Consider the following 16,972-nt stretch of genomic DNA (forward strand, 5'->3'; position numbering starts at 1 on the left):
AACCCCACAGTTGTCAGAAGCAAGGAAATAGATACACATATAGCAATATGGGTGAACCTTCATAACACAAAGGGCATGAATACAGAAGACATCAAACTAGATGCTATAGAGCATTCATATAAATTATACATATATACACATTTACATACATATACATGCAGATATATACACGAGTATACACACATATATATAGGGTGTCCCAAAAAATGCATACACATGTTAACAGCTGATACCTCAGTTTTGAAAATGAAATGTATTTTAACAAACACTGCCTTTATAATTATTCAAAGTGTGTATACATATTTTGGGATACCCTATATATTCCCATAAAACAACACTTTGTATTTTATGGGAAGTGTTTCATAATGGGGCCAAAGCAGGGGAGTCTGGTCATTTCCTCAAAGGCCCTTTGCCCCCTGGGTGGTTCTGCCAGGGCCAAAAGTTACTGCACAGCCTAGTTTTCAGGGCCCCATGTACACCAGGCTCAAGGAAGCCAGAAACGGGGAATATAAAGAGTTAACCAGCTGCGAGGACATTTTGCTTCATCTCCGTGTGTGATGAAGGTCTGTGTGTCCTTCGCATGGTGTCCATTATCACTCACGAGGCCCTTAAGGAGGCTTTGTCTACTCCTTTGGGAACCCACCTCTTGCAACAAGGTTTTCGCTTCTTCTCTACTGCCTGCCCTGCTCCTAGCTCAGCCTTCACCTTGCCGTTCACTTCTCAGTGAGACCGGCTGCTGGGCAGGGAGTCTGTCCAGACCCTTTCTACTCAGTGCGGCCCACAGGCCAGCAGCTGTGGCATCACTTGGGGGGATCTTAGATATGCAGAACTACAGGCACACCCGCAACCTTCTGAGTCAATGCCGACATTTGAACAGATAATCCAAACATACATTAAAGTTTGAGAAGCACTGGCCCAGCCCGTTATATGTATCCTTTTTTCCATTATGGATTCATTGCCAGCATTGCTCTTTCTCCTATGGAAACTTGGCCTCGAGTGAATTTTAAGTCAATCTCTCCCAAGAACATTCGCCTATTCAAGCTTTAGCCTCAGCTAAAGGAATTCCAGGGGGTTTTGAACAGCCTGCTCTCCATCCTGAAATGACACCATGTCAACAGCTGCCAAACCATCTCTATAGAAAGCTGGCCCTGTTTTCCTGAAATGGACTATATGTCTTCTCCATGCCATGATTACAGACCAGTTTGGGGGACAAAATAAGTATCTTCAGGTCAAATTACAATCTAATTGTGCACGTGTGTCTTCTATAGGATAATACATTGAGCAAGAAAGTTCAGCCTAGAACTTGCTTTATTAAGCCCCAATTGTTCTCCAAAGCAAGCAATATCCCCTAAGGAGAGCACAGGTAATGGCTAGGAAGAGGTACAATGTGGGTGGGAAGGGGTCTTTTGAAAGAATGCCTCGAGGAGACATTACAAGTCATGAGATGACTGCTTAGGATGAATCCCTATATATTTAGACACAAACCCACTCTCAGCTATCAACACCCATTATTATCCCACTGTCACTGGAAACATTTAGGAGCAAAAGAAAAAATATCTGGGAATGAAACAGTATGGTAGCTAATGAGGCCTTGTAATTAAAAGATGTACTTTCTCTAGGGGGAAAACATATCAAATCAGCTCTAAAAGGGAACAGCTGAGCATTGTAAAAGGAAAATTATAACCTTGTGTGCTATTCAGACGACCGATGCTGCTCATCATGTGTGATGTTGTCAAGAGCTTCGCTGGGACAATCACTCAGAAAAGAAGCAAAATTAAAAACTAAGCTGTAACCAGTTTACAAAGCTGGCGTGTTTTTACAGAATTGCACTGTACTTCTCAAAATGACTCAGAAGTATCATTTAATGCTATAAAATGAGAAATATTTTTATATGAATATACAAATCTTTCAGGCTTAGGATAATCATAAAGTAAAGCAAAGTATGTCTTGACAGTTTATTCTGAGTGGCAACCAAGTATAAGACTGGGATGAAAACAGTGATTGTATTTTACTGTTTCATCAAGATGTTGCATGTACTCATCCACATCCCATTTTCTTTAAGAAAAAAAGAAGGTGGGAAGGGAATTAGAGCCCTAAATCCAAAGGATGTAAAGAAAACAGCAATATGAAATTACCCCAAATAAAAAACAAATAAAACGAGTAAAAGGAAAACCGTCAGTAGGGATGAAATGTTGAGCCCATAGTGAGTCTGCACACAGCATGCAGGTCGTGACGCCCCATACGCCTACCTGCGTGGCAGAGCCATAAAACTGTTTCCAGCCGCCAATATAGAGAGAAGCATGACGCCAGCGTACATGTTTTATTTTGATTTCTAATGCCCCAAAGAAGCACAACTATGGTCCTCCACAGGGGACACTGCGGAAGATGATGGACAATGTCCTGAGGGAGGACAGCAGTGATATCCACATGGGCCACAAGACTTTCACTGAGCCCGAGCTCAGGGAGAACGGGAGCGTCGGGAGCATTACCATCGAACAGTAGCTAAGGCAGCCCTGCTGCAAGACTTCCTGGTGCAAAGGCTCTATTTGCCCCTTGCTCACCTGGAACCGTGAGTCAGAAGTTTATAACCATGGGAGGCTCCGTAACACCCCTGACCTACCTTGCAGTGAGGATTAAATGAGTTAACACTTGAAAGGTGCTTAGAACAGCTTCTAGAATTATAAGTATGTTAGCATTAAATTCACATTATAGCTGCCATAGAACTTAGGGTTTTTTTAATTCTAAATTATTCACCTTGTGAGGTAAGATATTATTTATCTTGTGTCATTTTGTGAAGCAAATGTTGAAGAATTTTGTAAGACTTATGAGCTTATCTACCACAAGGAAAGAGCAATATACTTTCTTCCTATCACCTATTTTTCTAAATGTTTAAATTAATACTCTAAATATGAATGGCCAATAACTTTTTTGTTATGCAAAATCTGGGCCCCCAGAGAAGGCAAGGCAGCCTATCCAAAGATCACACCTCGAGCAGCAAGAATGAGAGCTGCCCAGGCTGAAAGCCAGCAGAGTTTGGGGGACAGGGATGTGAACGCACCCCTGGTTTGGGTGGTGGTTTGTATAACTTTGTGGAGAACAGGAGGCAGGCAGCACAGTGACTGGAGGAAATGGACAAAGGAAGGCAAGAAAGCAGTGTCCAGGACTGAGTGGCTGGCTGGCTAGAAGAGTAATAAAATAGAGTTTAAACAGGGGCTTATATGAAAGCTATAGCAACCTACAAACGGGGACAAGCCAGGGCAGCCCAGGCAAGGTGTCAGACCCACCTGTCTAAATACCAGGCCCTTTCAGGTCCAGCCCTGCCCAGGCCTGAGCAGTGCTGGGCTGGGGCAATGCACTCGCCCTGAAACTAAGGGAGGTGCAAAGCAGCTGCCCTGGGCCCCTCTCCCTGCCCTCGTCTCCCTCCACAGTCGGGAGGCTGGACTGTGCTTTCCTGAGCTCTGCCTCGCCTGGGCCAGGCCCCGCTACTCTGCCCTCCTGGACCTCTGATTAGAGATGCCAGCCTGCATTTCTGCTGCTATGCCATCCTGGATTGGCAATTCAGATTCTGAAGCAGAGAGTGCTGCATCTCCTAGCTCCTGGCTCGCTGGCCCTGGCCTGCCCCCTACACCTCCAGGGGAGCACCTGGGACACTGCATGGTTATAACAGGTGTGCTAGGGACAGTGAGAGTCAGCTGAGCCAGGAGGATTATGAGAGGCAGGGTACAGAACCAAATGTTCCTTCCGGTTATTCTGTGATGTTGAAAAACTCTAAAGGTAAACAATCTCATCAATCAAGGTGCTTAAAACATGGAACTGTGTGTCACACATGATATATTGAATCGGGAACACCTAAGTCATAGAATGTTTATATTCGTGGTTTGAGAGAAGTGCAAATAGCACAGGAGCTTCCTCTTAATTTAGAGACAAGAAGCATGATGCATCCATATCTGCAGGCTACACAGCAGAGGTGAACTTCCTGCAGAAATGTGGCAGGAGCTGCCAGGTGGCATGTGGGAAATAAAACCCAGCCCCTCTGGTCTGGAGAAAGATTCAGGAGTACTGGCGAGATAGGATACCCACAGTGCCCACATCTGAGTCCACTAGTATCCAGTCCTGGTGGAGTCTGGACACTCTCAACCTGCTAAGCCAACCATGGCTCTGAGGCTGGATGGGGTGACCAGGGACCCCCATCCTGAAGGCTGGCAGTGACCTCAGAAAAGGTGGTGGTTAGATTTCATTTTAGTTTTTCCCTAAAGGAAGGAGTGCAATGGAAGAATGGAAAGTGAAAAAGCTAAAGTGAGGAGAATCATAGAAATGAGAATAGGGAAAGAAGAGGCATCGGGAAGAAAAGAATAAAGAGTTTGAAAAGGTTGAAAGGCTCCAGGGTCACTGGGTGTAAGAAGGGCAGGAGCTCTGAGGGGCACAGGTGGGCACCCTGGAATACAGCAGGCAGAGGAGAGGAGGCACCAGCTGAGGACTCCCCAACATGATATTTAACTCAGACTCTCATTGGACCCATTGTGAAACTCATGGAATTCAGTTTTTCCTTATATATGCTTGCCATTAATAGAATAGGAGAACTGCCATGATTTAAAGAAAAATATGCCTAAAATCACAAAAGTTTCACAAGGGAAGAAATATAAAATAGTTTTCAAGATGAGCTAAGGAATTAAATAGGCTCTTTTAAAAAAATAAATTTCCATTTACTGTGCATTTTTATGATTCTGTTGGCATTTAAAGATCTCTAGCAGGCTGACCCCATTCCGGGACAAGAGAGTCTGAAGCTTTTTGGGGGGAGGGGGGACAGAGAGCATCTGGAAAGCTCCAAGTAAGCTTTTCAACCAATATCTCAAATCCCACCAGACACGATTGTTTCTTTTGTCCTCTCTGCATTGGACTCTTCTTTTTTCCCAAAGGGAAAACTTTTCCCAGTGAGCTTTATTATCTTTCAAACTCTGAAAGTAATAGATGCGCATTAAAAAAAAAAAAAAAGACCTAAGCGCTAACATAGACTGAGTTCTTAGAGTGTGTAAAGCATAACTCTAAGAGTTTTCCTGTGTTATGTTATTAATTCCTCACAACAACTTTATGAGGATGGAACTGGCTTCATAACCAAATTTCGGGTGAAGAAACTGACCCCAAGATATTAACTAGAGGGTCCAGTGTGACACGGCTAAAGAGCTGTGGAGTCAGATTTGTACCTAGGTAATAACCCAGAGTCATCGACCTGAGTTATGCTGCAAATGGAATTTACAGAAGAAAGGAAAAACCACCAAATAATCCCACCACCCAGAGAAAAGCACTCTTAGCATTTTAGATTCTCTTTCCTGACTTTTTTCTTTGCTTGTACACACAAAGAAAATGTAATAATATCATACTATATATACAGCTTACAAATAATTTGATTTTTTTCTTAACAATTTGCACTGGCATATGCCATGTCAGTAAAGACCCCTCTCTGGCATCATTCTAATGGCTGCCAATGAGGCCACTGAATGAATGAGTCTCCTCTCACTGGGCATGAGATTATTTCCCACCTTATGTTATTATGAACAAGGCTACAGAGAATATCCTTGCCCAAATATTTTGAGCAATTATCTCATTGTTTCCTTAGGATAAATTCTTTGAAGTAGTAGGTCTATGACAAAGATAGATAGTAACGTTTCAGTGATCTTTTATCTTAGAAAAGATATGGCAGCTCAAGCTCATTGGAATCCTAGATAAAGGGCAAAAGTGAGGGTGGGTGTCAATGATGACTTCTCTAAGTAATAATAAGAATATTCTGTGTCTGTCTAGCACTGCACAAAGGTCAAAGCACATTCACACACATTGTTCACAAGCGTCTCTAGCCACAGCCAGGGCCATCCTCCCCCAGCTCACAGGTGAGGGCCTGGCCTGCCAGGCCCACCACCAGACCCTTACATGCCCTGAGCCCAGCCTGCCCATGTTCTATGCCTTGGTGTCTTTCCCAGCCTGACCACCCCCATATAACCAAAGGTTGGCACAGCAGCCTGGGCCCTTCCCAAGGAGACAGTGACTTTCCTTTCTGCTCAATTTTGGTTCCAAGTAACTCACGATCAGTGCCATGGCATGCCCTCTTACATCTGTCTTCTTCACTGTGTGGCCGACCCTCAGAGAAATTAGGATTAACCTTTCCTAAAAGGCACCTGAGGCTCTGTTTCTGCTTATTTTTCTCTCTTAAGCATGAGCTGGAATCCTGGGAATTCTCAGGAAATGAACCTCGTGTGTTTGCTGTCTAGCTCTATAAGACGTACATGATATAGCTCTTAAAAGCTTCTAAAGTACCAGATTTACTTATTTATTATGTATTTTTTTGTTGGCTGTCTCCCAAACTGGAATGTAAGTGCCATGAAGGGAGGAATCTTTATCTCTTTGGTTCCCTCATGCATCCCAAATGCCTAGAACAGTGCCTAGCCCATAGAAGGTACTCAATAAATATTTGTTGAAAGAATAGGATGGAAAAGACCATCTGTTCCATCCTATTCTGGTCTGAAAAAGGAAATGGGAAGGTGCATTAGTTTTCTACTGCTGCTTAACAAATTACCGCAAATCTGCTGGCCTAAAACAACATCCATTTATTGTCTTGCAGTCCTGTAGGTCAGGATTCTGGGCATGCATGACCGAGTTCTCTGCTCAGGGTCAAGGCTACGATCAAGGGATCAGCTAGATGACTGGGACAACCCATTTCCACGTTCCTATGCTGTTGGCAAAATCTAGCTCCTTGTGGTTATAGGGATGAGGTTCCTTCTTCTTTTGCTGGCTGTTGGGTGAAGCCACTCTTAGCTTCTAGAACCCAGCTTCTAGGCCCTTGCCATCTCCATAGGCAGCTTGCAACATGGCCATTTCCCCTTCAGGGTCAGCAGGAAAATTTCTCATGCTTCGAATCTCTTCCTTCAGATAGAGCCAGTCCCTTTTAAGAGCTCTCCTAATTAGAAGAGGTCCCCAGGATAAACTCCCTTTTGATCAACTGGCTTGGGACCTTAAATACATCTGCAAAATCCCTTCATCTTTCAGTGTCACAGAGTCAGGATTTCCAGGAGGGAGAATGCTATGAAAATACCTTTGCCATGCCTATGTTCAGAGCAGCATTAATCACAACAGCCTAATAGGAAAACAACACGTGTCCATCAACAGATGAATGGACAAACAAAATGTGGTGTGTGCATACAATGGAATATTATTCAGCCTTAAAAAGAAATTCTGATACATGCTACAACATGGATGAATCTTGAAGACATGTTATGCTAAGTGAAATAAGCCAGTCACAAAAGGGCAAACAAACACTATATGATTCCACTTATATGAGGTACCTAGAGGAGTCAAATTCAGAGACAAGAAGTAGAATGGTGGTTTCCAGCGGCTGGGTGCAGGGGGAATGGGGAGTTAGTGTTTAATGGGTACAGCATCAGTTTTGCAAGATGAAATTTCATGTTATATATACTTTACCACAATTAAAAATAATAATAAAAATATCTTTGACAATGAAACTATTTACAACTATTTTTAACTCATTTAATAGACAGGCATGTGTCTGCATTGTCACAGGCACCGTGCTGGGTGTTGATGGATACAAATATTAATGCAACAGGCTTCACTGTTACATTCACTTAAGTTTGTGTTTTAAGGTAATTATCATTACATCAAAAATCACCACAGAAACAATGGCCCTAATGAATTTTCCCCATTCCAGTTGGAAGTATAACTTACCTGCCCTAGATCCAAGGTGACATTGACCATGTTGTACCGTGTGCCTGAGGAGAGAGGAGGGCTTTGCCACCAACGTTCAGATCCATCAATTGCGTTGGTGACTGGATGTGCTTTCCTGGGGTCCTCAGAATTGCAGTAGTCACAGAATTGCCCCTAAGAAAAACCACAAAACAAAACAAAAAAACCCTCTTTTTTATGTTCAAGTAATTTTGTCTTATCAGTTTAGTCAAAAAGATAACTAAAACAAAGGCTGCTTTATGTAGCTTAGAGATGTCAGCTGTTGAAGTTAATCATAGTGCATTCTGAAGACAGTAGTAAGGCTTTCTCTGTTTCATTTCATCTTAAACCCTATCACCTGTTTATACCCATTTATCGTGTTTCTCAGATATAGATTCTATTTAGCTTCCATCCTTCACAGCTTTGTGTTTCTTGTCCAATATGACACTTTAAGAAGAGCCTGTTGTACTTGGGATGCAAAGATCTTTTCCTTCAGCAAATCCATTTTACTGTTTGTAATCTACTTTGGGAAAGTTCTGTGTCAGGCACTGGGATGCAGTCTCAGGGGAGCTGTTAAGTACAGCAGTTCCCCCTTCTCTGCAGGGGATACATTCCAAGACCTCCAGTGGATGCCTGAACCCACACATAGTACTGAACTCTACCATGTTTTCTCCGATACATACCTATGATAAAGTTTAATTTATAAAGTAGGCACAGTAAGAGACTAACAACATTAATAATAAAATAGAGCGATTGTGACAATATACTGTAAGAAAATTATGTGAATGTGGTCACTTTGTAGTAGGCAGTTAGAGAGGCAAGAGTAGAGCAAATGATAGGCCAGGTGCAGAGGGTCACCAGAGCAGAGAGCCCCCGAGTGCCTAGCAATGGGCTAAGCTACCATCCCTCACACCACCACTCCCTTAAGCATTAACCTCTGGAAGGGGACATCTAGGCTTCAGCTCAGAGAAGCAGCAAAATCAGATGAGTGATGCCATCAGAACATCTGACATCAGGGCCAGCTCCATAAACTAGTGAACCCCTGGCACCGACCAATCAGTGGAGACCACGAGGGGACACACCTGCAAAGCTGATGAATGGTCTATTGGGGTTCTCCCTTAACGCCTCTCTGTGGAGCATGTTCACGCCTTGAACTCAAAAACTGAGCTTGCTGAACCAAAGTTAACACCTGGTGCCATTTTTTCCACCACTAACAACTTGTTTCAGGGGATCCTTTGTATAGGCTCAGTGCTTTCTGACGCCATCAATCAGAACATGCTTTCTGTTCCTGTCTCCCATAGACAAATTTAATACCTTATCCAGCTTAGCTAAGGGCTTATCACACACTGTGGCTATAACTTTTGCAGTCTGAGGTCGGACAACAAAACTGGCACAAATTTCTTTTCTTCTTCACAGTTTCACAGGTAGAAGATTCGTTCTTACCATAGATCTCAGCAATCTCACCATACAATCTTTTTTCTTTCCTTAAGTAAAGAACTTTCACCTTTTCACTTAGAAGAAGAACTTTACAGCTTCTCTTTGGTATATCCAAATAGCCAACATCACTACTCTTGCACTTTGGAGGCTATTATAAGTAATATAAGGGTTACTTGAAAATAAGCAGCATGGGACTGAGACCGTCAATCTGATAACCAAGATGACAGCTACTAACTAATAGTAAGTGTCTACAGCGTGGAGACACCAGACAAAGGAAGGGATGATTCACGTCCTGGTCAAGATGGCTCGAGATTCCATCCTGCTACTCAGACTGGCATGCAATTTAAAACTTAGGAATTGCTTATTTCTGAAATTTTCCATTTAATATTTTCAAACCACAGTATATGAAGTCCACCATTGGGTACACATGATTCTTTGACCCAGTTAAAATATATTCAATATATAAGAAAGGCCTATGTTCAGCATTTTAGATTGTAATGGCTGTGAAATATATCCCAAACTCCTACAAATCAATAAGGAAAGTATAAACAGTTCAACAGAAAAATGGGCAAAAGTAGGAATAGGCATTTTACAGGAGAGGAAATACATGTCAATAAACATTTGAAGAAATGTTCACAATCACCATCACTAGGGATCAGGGCAGACCACAGTGCTAAACTGTTTTTACACCCATTCATTAGGATCAAATTTGAAGTTTGAGGATAACAAGTATCGGAAAGGATGTGGTAGGAGCATGAACTGGCATAAAGACTTTGGGAACTGTTTTGGCATTACCTCCTCAAGTAAAAAAAAATGCACATTTCCTATGACCCAGAAATTCTACCCTCAAACTCACAACTCAGATAGAAACTCTTGCACCAATCTGATGGCATCATGTTCAAGAATATTCACAGCAGCACTGTTCACAAGAGCATACTCCTGGGAATAACCTAATTTTCCAGCACAGGAAGAGGACCAGATCGACAGTGGGACAACAATGAATAAATGAGTATAAGCAACACCATGAAACAGCATGGATGAATGTTAGCAACATAACATTAGTGTGAAAAGCACGATATACTTTTTATGAAGTTAAGAGCACTTACTTTTTTGGAATATATAGAGATGGAATAAAAACTATATAAGCCCTGGCAGGTGTAGCTTGGTGGGTTAGGGCCTCAGCCCGCGCACTGGGGGGTTTGGGGTCTGATTCCGGGTCAAGGGCACATGCCTGGGTTGCAGGCTCCATCCCTGGCCCTGCGGGAGGCAACCAATCGATGTGTCTCTCACACTGATGTTCCCCCCTCCCCCCTCCCTATCTCTTTCTCCTTTCCACTCTCTTTATAAAGCAACGGAAAAAGTATCGGGGATGGAGATTAACAAAAAAACTGTATAAAAAGTAAAACAAAGGAAAATTAATAAAGGATTCAGAATGACGGTTACCCAAGATTATGGGAAACAGGGAGATGGGAGGTGGGGAAACCATATGGTTAGACATAAATTATTATCAAGGCCCTATTTTTTGTTTTGACAGCCAGTTCACGAATGCTTACTATACTATTTTAAATCCATTCATCCAAGTATATATTAAAGCAGACTATGCAAGGGCCAATGACGAAAGCATGTCATAACTGAGGGTTGTGAATAATCTATAACCCAACTCTGCACCTGAGGTCCAATGTTTTTAAAGTAGCCACAAATAACTAAAAGCAGGACAAAAACTGATAGAAGTCAGAGATGAGGGAGACAGAGAGAGAGCAAAGAGGCTCTTGTGTTCAATTATTCATCCTTCCATGCGACAAACCTATACTGATCATACTCTGTACCAGATGCTATGCCAGACAGAGAAGAGAAAATGGAAAGAAACAGGACACGGGACTCGTGCTCTGAATTGCGTTAAGGCTAATATTAGCCTAGTCATATGGGACATAGCAAACGTACTAGAAGGGGCTAAAAGGAAAGGGGACAGAACTGTTCAAATAAACAACTAAAAACAGTTGTGTTCCAAGGATGGAGGACCCCAGAGGATAAGCCAATCTTTGCCCAGAGGGCATGGAGTGACCCATACTTTTTCAGACGGATAAGAAAAAATAGTCTCTCCTACTTGCTAACATTTTTGATGATACTCCTTAAATAAAAGTCTCATATACATAATACTTTGCAACTGAATTCACAATACAAACATTGTCTTGTTCTAAGACATTAGAGGTTGATTATAGCACGGCTCCCTGACAGAAGTTCTCTATTATGGTTTGAACATTCATTCATTTACTCAACTTTTTCAAATTGCCTACAATGTGTTAAGCACTGCATTGAATGCTGGAGGAAAAACCAACAAACACTAAGAGTGGTCCTGCCCTTAAGTGGGAGAGAAGTAACTTGAACACCACGTTACTGAAAGGTGCTGGGATCAAGACAGCAGGAGAGTGTGGGAGCCCGGGGTGGCACACCACACTTCACTTGGCTTAATCTTCAAAACACTCAGGTTTATATCAAAGTATTCAAGACTTAAAGACAAAGAAGTGAAGACTTAAACAGGTGAAGTGCCCCAAACCACACAGCCAGTACGTGCAGGAACCAGGACCTGTGCGGGTCTGGTGACGTTACTCAAAGCCCAGAACGCTTTCCATCCTGGCCTGGCTGCTCTGTGAGCTACATCAAAGAGCCCTGTCCTAGATTTGGATGGAGTGTGAGGCGGCACTGGAATAGCAATTATGTGATTTTGCAAACACCTGCCAATGACCAGATGTGTGGAAGGAGACCCTGCTCAGAAAGGAACCCTATCTGTCAGAAGCTGAGATGCATGCCCTTACGGCAGGCACAAAAAGAGCGAGCAAGATGAGCATTTAATCACACTCATCCATCAACAGCCCCATCACGTATCACATTTGTGCTGCCACAAACCCTCCTCTAGCCATCACTCACGGAGGTTCCTCAGGTTATCTGCCTTGAAGGCACTGTCTCAACTGCCACAGCCCAAGCCAGCTGGAGCCCTGATGTGGGGAACATTCTGGAGTGCACCCGTTTCAAACTTGGAATTGCTCCTTTGCAAAGACCTTGTTCAGAGCATTCTCCCTCTGAGAGGCACAAAAGCACTTCTGCATGGTTACCAATGATCAAGACAAGAGTTTTGTAAACTTCCCGAAGACCTATATGTCTGCACAGAGTGGGGTGAAGGGCAATTACGCTGCACTGGAGAGTGCCCAGCTCCGCGGCCCCCACACAGGTTTCACGCCCCCCAGTGGGTGAACCATTTGTGCTGGGCTCCTGAAGGTGGGGATTTGAGAGATCTATAAAACAGGCTCAAGGTTCCTTCCAAATATTTTTTTAAGGGCAGATAAGCAAATGTCTGCAACATTTATACACATATACTCCAAAATTTTGTCCATTCAGGCCAAATTCCAGAGCTTTTTTTCTTTTAATTTGTTTCAAAGAGATGCATTTTGAAATAGAATGATAGAGGTTCAAATCCTACGTCTACAAGTTACAGCTTCAAAACATTACCCAAAATTTTAACTTCCCTTGAGCTCTGTTTTCCTTGTTAAAATGGGCTAACACTACCAATCTTATGCAGCAGTTGTGGGTACACAATAAGATGTCACTCATAAAGTGATCAGACCACCATTGGAACCACTGGGGGGGGGGGTGTTTGTTTAAATGAGTGCATATTTGGGCCTTGCCCTGGGCATCTCTGATAGAGCCCAGAATGAACATTTTTAGAGAGTACCCCAGGTGATTCTGCCCACTGTAGCCTGGGGACACAGAAGCCACGGTGACAGACATGTGCTGAGTGGGCCACTAGCGAAGGCTCTTGCAGCAGCAGCCACAGAAGTAGCTGCGCTGATGGTGGTGATGACAAAAGGAAACATCCATGTGCCAGACACAGCACCTTGCACTTGGCATGTGCTGACTCTTAATTTCCGTGACATATCTATAAGGTGAGTACAATCATCAGGCCCTTTTACAGGTAGAGAGAAGGAGGCACCTACGAGAAATGTGTGCTCCCCATCTGCCTGTGAGCCAGGCAGGTAAAGGAACATGATTTTAAGCTTCTCCATCCACAGACAACTGAGAACTGTGTTTTCTTTCTATACTGGTATAGTGTTGCACTCTACTCCCTCTTTTACTCTCCTAGAAGTTATCTCACACATTCCCCACGCTCCTCAAACCTCCTCCACCCCCTTCCCTTCTGCTGATAATTTACTGAATTTGCTCATATTCCTAATCACACACCCCCCTTGCCTCTCAGTGCTGTAGAGAAGCTGTTTGTGCTCCAAAGCCCCCGCCCCAAGACACACACTGATCCCTGTCTCTCCTGCCTAACGACTGCATCTGCAATTACAGCCCCTAAACACACACACTCTGCAGCATCTCATTTCATCTTTCTATTGGATCAAACGTACTTAAAACAACCAACCTCCCACTTTCCCCTCACTCGGTCCACTCAACCCACACTCCCCCTCTTGCTGCCCATCCACTCCAAGGATGTCCCTGCCTCAGGGTCTTTGCACTTGCTGTCCCCTCTTCCGGGAATGGGCTTCTCCTGGCCTTCAGTCCCTTTCCAAGAGGCCATTCCTTTCAACTCCATCTAAAGCAGTGCAGCACTTTCTGCCCTCTTCTGTTTTTCCTTCTGAGGAGGAACCACTTATTGTTTGCTTTTTCCTACCATGTTTGTTGGACTGTCAATGCCCTGAGCCAGGGACTATTCACTACCTAGAGAGGTATCTGGCACACGGGAGGTGCTTAATATGTATTCATTTAGTTGATAAGTTAAAATGGCATAAACTATTTTGTTACTGACTTCAAAAAATATGTATACCAGAAAGCAAGAAACAAGTTAATTAGTGATGGGGTGGAGGGGTAGTCCCAGACATGGACCGTGTGTGTGTTTGTGTGTGTGCGTACATATATAATTGTACCTTTAATGTCAGAAGCAGAACGCTGATTTCAAAAAAGCAAACAAGAAATTGCAGACTGGTACCTGTGTCACCAAGCTCATTAGAAAGCACATTGTAACTAAATCTATACTTGCTTTTTCTCCTCTCTGGAAATGTACTAGTTCCACCCCTCAGGGCCTCCCAGAGCCACCTGCCTGCTCTGGCCAGGAAGCACCACTCACGCTTAACTCAGCTCTCCCATCTTTAGATGGAGCCTCTCCAGTTTCAGAGACTTCTCCGGTACAACCTTCTTTACTCATCTTTCCATCAGAGCCAAATCAGAGAGGAAAGAAAGAAAATGATGGTCATTCTTCTGGCCATGACATGCTTTCTTCATTGTGAGTTCTTTCCATTCCAAAGAGGTTTTCCAGGCAACTATGTCTCCCTCTCCTAATGTACTCCACCCATCACATCTGGTCCCTTTTATCAATGCCTTGTTATTTTGACGTTTTTACTGAAATAGGTTTCCCAACAACCTTTAATTAGAGTGACCATTTTATTAAACACTGTGTTCCAAGTACGTATGGTTTACTTCATGGAATCCTCAGAATAACCTTATGAGCTAAAACATATTATACCCCCATTTTACAGATGATAAAACCAAAGCTCAGAGAGGTTAAATAACTCACTCAAGGTGGAATTTAAGCTGCTTATGAGGATATATAGGACTCTGAGTGGCAGTGAGCAGCAAACACTGTAAGAGTATCATCCAGTACACCCGACGGTGTTCAGTTTGATCCCTGGTTAGGGCACATACCCAAGTTGTGGGTTCAAAGCCTGATTGGGGCTCGTACTGGAGGCAACCAATTGATGTTTCTTTCACATCAATGTTTCTCTCTCTCCCATTCCCTCTCTCTCTAAAATCAATAAACATATCTTCCAGTTTAACAGCAGCACATGTAATAAAAGACAAGACTCAAAAGGTAAATGGGAGAGATGTGCTGGGTTCTGGATACCAGAGTAAGAAGTTGGTAGTCAATTCAGTTCATAAATGGGAATCTATTTTCCTGGGGTGATTGTTGGTTTGGTACTATAATCTCTAACTTCTTACGGAATTACTCTTTTTTGGTAGGTAGAATTGCTTGATTCTAGTTTGTTTGTTGTAATGCTCTTAATTATGATGCCATATAATCTACTTTGAGGTTCTATTACCAACTGGTTCCTTCTTGAAAGAACCCAAGAAGTTCTTTCTGGAACTGTTAAAACCCATGTATTAATGGTTTCCATACATTCCTCTTTCTTCTATTTCTCCCTCTATTCTCTTGTTCCTTATGTATTATGTTGGCATTTCACTGGCAGTAAGGGGTCACTTGGTGACTCATGTAAGTGGTCTGCTATAAAACTCGGGTTTACGAGTTGGCCAGGACACATTTAGGCCTGCCCACTCAATGGCCCAAACTCAAAGCATTTCCTCTTTAGAGCTTTATCTCAAAGCCTTATGAAGCAGGTCTGCCTAATAGCTATTCATTCAACCCTAAACTACTGGCCTGTGAAGAGCCAGATACCGCCCTCAAGGAGAAAGTGACCCTGACCTGATTCACTCCTCAAACCAAGCTTTCCCCTTCCATTTCCCTTTCAGTTATTATTTTAATCTCCTTATGAAATAATTATACTCTTTTACTGCTTTGTTTTCCCATTGTCCCAATTCCCTCAACTCTTTCGTTCACCCTTTTTAACTTCATCACTCACCTAAATTCTTTTGAGGACCAGAAAGGGTGTGAATATGTCCAAAAAATAAAAGGAAGTATTTATAAACTCTGGAGAGGACACAGAGGTCTCACATAGAATTGACATTCAAAACACGTAACAACTCGGGCAGCGTGGCTTTCTTAGTTCCTAGGACACACTTTGTACCTGCTGGTCCTTCTGCTTGGAACACATTTGCCCACTATTCACACAGGGGTGGCTTCCTCTCAACCCTCAGCTTCCTGCACATCAACACCTCCTTAAACAAGCCTCCCCTCATTAACTGCCATCACAAAATCCTGTTTATTCTTTCCAAGACACAATAACAATCTATAATTACCGTGTATGTTCGCTCACTGGTTGCAGTCTCCCCACAGTGTGTTAGCTCCATATAGGCCCCTTTCCTGCCTTGTTCAGAATTGTATTCCCAGCCCCCCACACCCCCATCCTCCGTGCTTGTACATAGGTGTCACTAAACATTTGTTAAATTTACGAGTGGATGAGTATTACACACTAATGTGTGTATACATGGGTCTCCAGGTAGCAGTTCTTTCCTTAGTAGATAAGAATCAGCCACAAAAGACATTCCACCAGATAAAGGTGGGAGGAAACAAGACTGCGGCGTAGGGAGCAGCTGCACCCCCGCCTCCCGCAACCACATCACAATTACAACTAAAACACAGAACCGCCATCACTCAGAGCCTCCTGAGATCTGGCTGAACAGAAGCCCCACAACCAGGGAGCTGAAGAAGCACCGAGACCGGTAGGAGGGGCGGGGACGTGGGCGGATTGGGGCTGGATCCCCGAGATGGAGACGCAGCCGCGGGCCCACACCCAGTGCCGCGGTTAAAACCCGGGAGGGAAACTCCACGGTGGGGGTTTCCCAGAGGAGTGAGGGGTCCCAGCCCCACAGCAGGCCCCCAGCCCAGAGCTCCAGGGCCGGGAAGAGAAGCCCCCACAACTTCAGTCTGAGAAACAAGCAGGACTGTGGCTGAGGGTCTCGGAGGCTGCGGGAGCCCCAGCAGCTCCTCTAAAGGGCCGCGCACGGACTCACTCAGACGCTCCCTCTGAGCCCAGCGCCGGGCAGCAGCCTGAAAGGACCTGGGACACTCGGGGAGGAACTAACCTGCCTGAAATCCGGGCGAGAGGTGGAGGGCAGCTTTCTCCCAGGCAGAAGGGCTGGCGGA

At 43.8% G+C, this 16,972-nt stretch overlaps 1 protein-coding gene across 1 annotated transcript in view; it reads right to left on the reverse strand.

Moving 5' to 3' along the window:
* Positions 1 to 16,972, reverse strand: part of LAMA3 (laminin subunit alpha 3) — a gene marked incomplete at its 5' end in the record, with an annotated part of 187,030 nt that overhangs the window by 158,823 nt on the left and 11,235 nt on the right. Inside the window, one exon of the mRNA XM_081148996.1 lies at positions 7,729 to 7,881. Within this exon, the coding sequence (XP_081005122.1) occupies positions 7,729 to 7,881 (153 nt within the window). The remainder of the gene's footprint in view (positions 1 to 7,728; positions 7,882 to 16,972) is intronic.

Source organism: Miniopterus schreibersii, assembly GCF_964146895.1.
Source record: "Miniopterus schreibersii genome assembly, chromosome: 10".
Classification (NCBI taxonomy): domain Eukaryota; kingdom Metazoa; phylum Chordata; class Mammalia; order Chiroptera; family Miniopteridae; genus Miniopterus; species Miniopterus schreibersii.